The 6,000-nt window shown below is 55.4% G+C and overlaps 1 protein-coding gene across 2 annotated transcripts in view; it reads right to left on the bottom strand.

Moving 5' to 3' along the window:
- Window positions 1-1,209: 1,209 nt before the first annotated feature.
- The window catches only part of DHX30 (DEAH (Asp-Glu-Ala-His) box helicase 30), a 37,638-nt gene continuing 32,847 nt past the window's right edge, over window positions 1,210-6,000 (bottom strand). For both annotated transcript variants that reach the window (XM_014955771.1, XM_014955770.1), the window contains 7 exons: window positions 5,837-5,918; window positions 5,152-5,345; window positions 4,909-5,068; window positions 4,482-4,639; window positions 3,908-4,011; window positions 3,653-3,792; window positions 1,210-1,540 (listed from right to left, as the gene is read on the bottom strand). In XM_014955771.1, coding sequence (XP_014811257.1) covers window positions 1,305-1,540; window positions 3,653-3,792; window positions 3,908-4,011; window positions 4,482-4,639; window positions 4,909-5,068; window positions 5,152-5,345; window positions 5,837-5,918 — 1,074 coding nt within the window. In that variant the 3' untranslated portion in view covers window positions 1,210-1,304. The remainder of the gene's footprint in view (window positions 1,541-3,652; window positions 3,793-3,907; window positions 4,012-4,481; window positions 4,640-4,908; window positions 5,069-5,151; window positions 5,346-5,836; window positions 5,919-6,000) is intronic.

Below are 6,000 nucleotides of genomic sequence, written 5' to 3'. Positions count from 1 at the left end.
GGGATTAAACTCCAGGTTTCCCGTGTCCCGGCAGGTAACGAGGGCTGAGGGTAACGAGGCCTCACAGCAGCCCTGTGAGGTAGGTCCCTGTCTTCAGCCCAGGGGGGATCCAAGGCAAAGCCAGAAACGAACACCGCTCCAAATCATAGTGACAACCTCAAGCAAGTGAAATGAAGATGAAAAGTTTGGAGGCAACACAGGCTGCGGGACCCCCCCCACCCCCCCACGGGCGGCCAGAAAAGAAAAAAACACCAAAACCCAAGCAGCCCTGGGCCTGCTGCTGGACTTGGCCACTGGCCCCCCCCCGGCACCAGCCCTTGTGCTTTTGGCCGCAGCCGTGGGGCTCCCGCACACCCCCGGCCCCCAGGGGGGGGGAGGCCGCAGCTCCCTTAATTAAAGCCCATGAGGAGTAAATTAAATTTTAATAGAGAACAAGCAGGGGCCTCCTCCTCCTCCTCCTCCTCCCACGGAAATGTGGTCCCTGGGTCACAGAAAACAAAAGCAACATCTTTGTGGCTCCGGGCTCCCGGCTCCCCGAGGAGACAGCGCTCCCCGGCCTCCCGTGGCGCACCGGGATCCGGCGTCCTTGACGTAGGGAGAACAAGAAATAATTAAAAAAAAATTAAAAAAAAAAATTTAAAAATTAATAACAACGCAAGAGGACCAAAATAATAAAAATAAAAAAAAAAAAGAGAAGGTAAGAAGGTTAGGAAGGACAAGTCACGTCTCACACTCAAGGGGCCATGACCGTGGGGGTGGCAGGGTCCCCCCTCCTGCTGCTGCGAGGCTCGGAGATCTCGACTGTCCCACGTGGAATGTCACCTCCCTCCAGCGCCGTCAGGGCTTCCTTCGGAGCGAGGATGACGATGATGATGGTCACCAACCGATGATGATGGTCACCAACCACCGCGAGCCGAGGCGTCCGTCCTCTGGAGGGGCCGGGAGGAGCTTTAGGCCCCGGAGCTGCCCCGTGGGGATGGGGCAGAGGAGGGTCCTGCAGCAGCCGCGTCCTCATCTTCGCGTCTGGAGAGCGGAGGAGGAGGTGGGTGGCCACAAAAGCCGGCGTCGGGGAGGGGGTGTCCATGGGGGGGGCTCCCAGTCCATTCCAGGCGTCTCTCGGCGCTGGTCCTTCCTCCGCGGTGACCGTGCGGGGAGCCGACAGCAGGAGATTCAGACAACATTAATCTTCTAGGATGGAGAAGAGATGACTTCACAAGGGATAAATAGAACTTTTATTTAAATAAACATTTTGTGAACATCTTTATACAAATTACAAGTCCCCACACAATCCTCCAAGCTGGGCTTTAAGCCCCGAAGCTGCCGGGAGGGCCTTTGAGGAGATCCACCAGGATGTCGAGGAGCTGGCTGTGCTGGTGGTGCAGGTCCCCGGGGATGGCCGCCATCTCGTAGCACAGGCAGGTCTCCACCATCTTGGAGAGGGACACGCGGAAATCCCGCAGGAGGCGGATGGTGTAGGAGTCTCCCTCCAGCACCAGGAGGTCACTGTCTGTCAGGGAGACCGTCGCTCGCCAGCCATCGTCTTGGTGGGAAGAAGAGAGGAGGTGAGAAGCAGGAATGGTGGGGAGCAGCAGCAATGGTGGGGAGCAGCAGGAATCGTGGGGAGCAGCAGGAATCGTGGGGAGCAGCAGGAATCGTGGGGAGCAGCAGGAATGGTGGGGAGCGGTTCCTGCTTCACCGCTCGCTCCTCCCCACACTCTAAGATGGCCCAAGATCAGGACTCAACCAGACCCAATGGTTCCCACCAAAGCCAGGCAGGGCCCTGACCCATCTCACAGAATCACAGAATCTTCTAGGTTGGAAGGGACCTTAAAGATCATCTTGTCCAACCGTCAACCCAACTGACAAAAATAGACACCCACCCAACAAACAAGGAGCATCATCACTAACCCAGACCTCCCAGCACTACATCAACCCGGCTTTTGAACACCTCCAGGGATGGGGCCTCAACCCCCTCCCTGGGCAGCCCATTCCAATGGCTGAGAACCCTTTCCGTGAAAAAATTTTTCCTAATATCCAGCCTGAACCTCCCCTGGCGTAACTTGAGGCCATTTCCTCTTGTCCTGTCGCCTGTGACTTGAGAAAAGAGACCGACCCCCATCTCTCTACACCCTCCTTTCAGGGAGTTGGAGAGAGCAATGAGGTCTCCCCTCAGCCTCCTCTTCTCCAGGCTGAACAACCCCAGCTCCCTCAGCCTCTCCTCATCAGACTTATTCTCCAGACCCCTCACCAGCTTTGTCGCCCTTCTCTGGACCCGCTCCAGCACCTCAATGTCTTTTTTATCGTAGGGGGCCCAAAACTGGACACAGGAGGTGGCTGATGACACAACCCGTTGGAGCTCCAGGGGTAGAGCCCAACTGCCAAAACCCCACGGGCCAAAGCAGAACATCCCTGGGGAGGTGGTCTCCCTTCTCTCCACAGCTGAGGACCCAACTCCTCGTTCCCCAGGGATGAGCCTCCTGGCACAAGCCCATTGGGCTCAGCTGGCCCGTGGCTTGGTTGCCGTGTCTCCCTGGAGAGCTACGACTGAGAACAGCTCATAAATCATCACATTTGTGGCCTCATGACAACAACACCCCGTCCAAAGAGGGTTAGAAAGCCGGGCAGAGAGTTGGCCAAGGTGTTACCAAAGCTCATCCTTGAGATCTCAGTAATTAAGTGTTGAAAGGCCTTAATGTGCATTCTCATGAATAATGAGGAGTCTCTCCTTGAGTTTATCAAACCTGAGCTAATGAAAAGAACTCCTGATGGACAGGAGACCGGTTTTGTACCCTTCTCGATGAGGCACATCGAGGGTAAGGACCTTGAGGATGGTAAAATCTACACTTTTGGAGACTTTAAGCCAACTTGGCAGGAAAAGTGAAGATTCTGAGTGTCCTGAGCTGAATTACCTTCGTTATGACACTAAAAAAATCACACCCATGGGGCAAAAAGACCCTTCCCTCAAGGATGTAATCCCTTGATGGCGTCATTGTATGTAAATTACCTTCGTTATGACACTAAAAAAAAATCACACCCATGGGGCAAAAAGACCCTTCCCTCAAGGATGTAATCCCTTGATGGTGTCATCATATGTAAATTACTGACCAATCCAATAGAGGAAGGAGCTACTGATATTATAACCATGTTGGAAAATGTGTATAAAAATGGCAGAGAGAGCTCTGGTGGGAGGAGAAATCCCCCCACACACTCAGTGCTTTCAAAACTACAAACCCAGTTTGGAGAGTGATAGTTTTGGGGCAGATTTTGGTAACAAAAAGGAGCAGAGCCCATGGGGCAAAAAGACCCTTCCCTCAAGGATGTAATCCCTTGATGGCGTCATTGTATGTAAATTACTGACCAATCCAATAGAGGAAGGAGCTACAGATATTACAACGATGTTGGAAAATGTGTATAAAAATGGCACAGAGAGCTCTGGTGGGAGGAGAAATCCCCCCACGCACCCAGCGCTTTCAAAACTACAAACCCAGTTTGGAGAGCGAAAGTTTTGGGGCGGATTTTGGTAACAAAAAGGAGCAGAGATGGGGGTAGCCACCCTGCAATGGGGGTAGCCACCCTGCAGCCCCTCGACTGGGGTATCTGGGGTGTCTGGCCCAAGAGCACCCGCAGGTGGACACGCGTCAGCCCCGCTCACCTCGGACGTGGATATCGGTGTCGGTCATGAGCAGCACGGCCAGCGGGTGGACCTGGGAGGAGTCCCTCACGAACACCCCACCGTTGGACTTCACCGCCATGAAGTAGGTGAGCCAACGGCTGTAGAGCTTGGAGGCCTCCCTGCAGAGGAGAACAGCTTCATCAACCACCAGCAGAGACAGGACACGCTCTGGGGTCCTCAGCAACACAGGGTTTGGGGGTCCTCACCCTCCCACGGTCACACGGCGTCACCCACCTGTTGATTGTTGACTTGTGGAGCAGAACGGTGCCGGCCTTTGTCCGGTAGGCATAGCTGTTGGGTTTGAACTTCCCTTGGCGAGTCACTTTGCCTTGTCTCACCTGAAAGCAGAAGAGCATCTCCCAACACCTGCCCAACCAGCAGGCACTGCCCACGAGCAGCTAGTTTGTCCCACAACCCTCCCTCCTACAGGTGTTCCTCCACTTCCAGAAGCTCTGCTGTGCAAGTGGAGTAGATACATGGAGGTGACCAGACCTGACAAGCACCAAATGCCATGCAACGGGCAACCATCAGGAGGAGGAAGATGCCACCTTGATGGCTCCCAGACCAAGCTACAAGAACCCAAGATGGACCAGTGCTGGCTGGGGAGGGATCCAGGATCCCTCAAGGGATCCCATGAGGAGGGATCCAGGGACAGCACAGGAGCAGCAGGCAGAAGCATGAGCAGGCAGCCTGCCTAGGACACAAGCTCCCAGGAGAGGACAAGTGTCTCTGGCACCCCGACGCTTCCCTGTGCCACCCACAGTGACCAGCAAACCCAGGAGAGCGATGACAGAGCAGGAGTCAGTACCTGGATGAGGTTGGGGTAGAGCCCAGCCATGAGGACTCCTTTGACCAGTTCTTCCTCTTCGCTGTACTGGTTACACACGGAGGAGGGCATGGTACAATCAGACGGAGACGACACCAGGAAGGCTTCGTAGAGGTTCTCAGAGAACTGCTTGACAAGGCCTACAGGGAGGAGACAGCCCCAGGGAGTGAGTGTCACCTTCTCCTTCACCCCACTGATGAAACAACCTCACCAGGACAGCACCAGCCCTGGCTTTGGCACTAGGACAGGTGACATGTCCTGCCTGTGGCCTTCCTGGCACCCAGGGCCACCCTCACAACCAGAACCTGTGCCCACTCCAGCAGTCACCTGCCCAGTCCACCCCATTTCCACACCACGTTCTTCAGCCTTTTTGGGGGACAGAGGGGAGAATGGGGCTCCTGGGACTCACCATTGATGAAGCGAAGGCTGGGCCCGTACAGGTAGTAGTCCTGCAGGTAGTTGTCCCGGGCACGGCTGTCTCTGCGCCTCAGGACCTCCTCCCAACCTGCCACAGCCCTGACGAACGCCAGGTGGTCGCTCCCGCTCTCCCTGCTCAGAACAGCCTTGGCCTGGGACACAGAGACACGCGTCACTCAAGAGGTAGCCACTTCCATACCTGCTTTTCCACCTTCTTCCATGACGTGCTCCTCACCTTGTCCACCTCTGCACGGTTTTGGAGGCTGCTGCTGAAGGGGTCCCGGGTGAGGCAGGAAACGATGACGAGCAGAGGGTGGAGGCAACGGTAGATGGAGGCCAAGACGATGGCCTTGGCCAGCCGAGGATCTGTGGAGATCTGGGCAAGGCGTTTGCCCAAGGTGGTGAGGGCTTCTCGCTGGTCCAGGACACCTGCAACAGAGACACCCATGAGGGCACATCCATTAGCACCAAGTGGGCCCAAGTGGTGGCCAATGGCTTCAAGAAGCTGCCAGGAGAACCTATCTACCAGGCATGGAAGCTTTGGGGTGACCTCCAGAAGACACACACAGCAGAGGTGCCTGCAATAAGCACCCAGAACCTCCCTGGTTGAACTGAGCTGAGGCCAAAGAAAAGGACAGCCAGATGATGGCCCGAAGACCCCAGCTGTGAACTCCACAACTTCCCTTCTTGCTCTGTCATCGGTCTCACCCAGTCAAGCTCTTCCCACTTCTTGAGCAAAGCCGCGTGAGAAATAAAATAGTACCACAACACGCGTGGCTTGGGAAGTCCCCATCAGCTGCCCCCCCTGTCTGGGGACAATCCTGCCCAGTCTGTCCCACAGGATCCTGTGCCAACTCCCACTTCCCCCTGTTCAGACAGCAAACATGCTTCCATCACACCCACACCGGGACACAGCTCACCGATCTCCTGCAGCAAGATCACTGCTTCATCCACAGCTTTGATGTCAGGGCTGTCCAGAGCCTTGGAGAGAAATTCCACTGCCTGCAACACAGCAGGGGGAAGGGAAAAGTCAAAAGTCAAAAAGGGAAAAGTCAAAAAAAGGGCATTTTTCCCTATGGGAGTG

Source organism: Calidris pugnax, unplaced genomic scaffold (genome assembly GCF_001431845.1).
Source record: "Calidris pugnax isolate Ruff unplaced genomic scaffold, ASM143184v1 scaffold272, whole genome shotgun sequence".
NCBI lineage: Eukaryota > Metazoa > Chordata > Aves > Charadriiformes > Scolopacidae > Calidris > Calidris pugnax.
The sequence above is the reverse complement of the archived record's forward strand: the minus strand, read 5'-3'. Positions and strand labels throughout refer to the sequence as shown.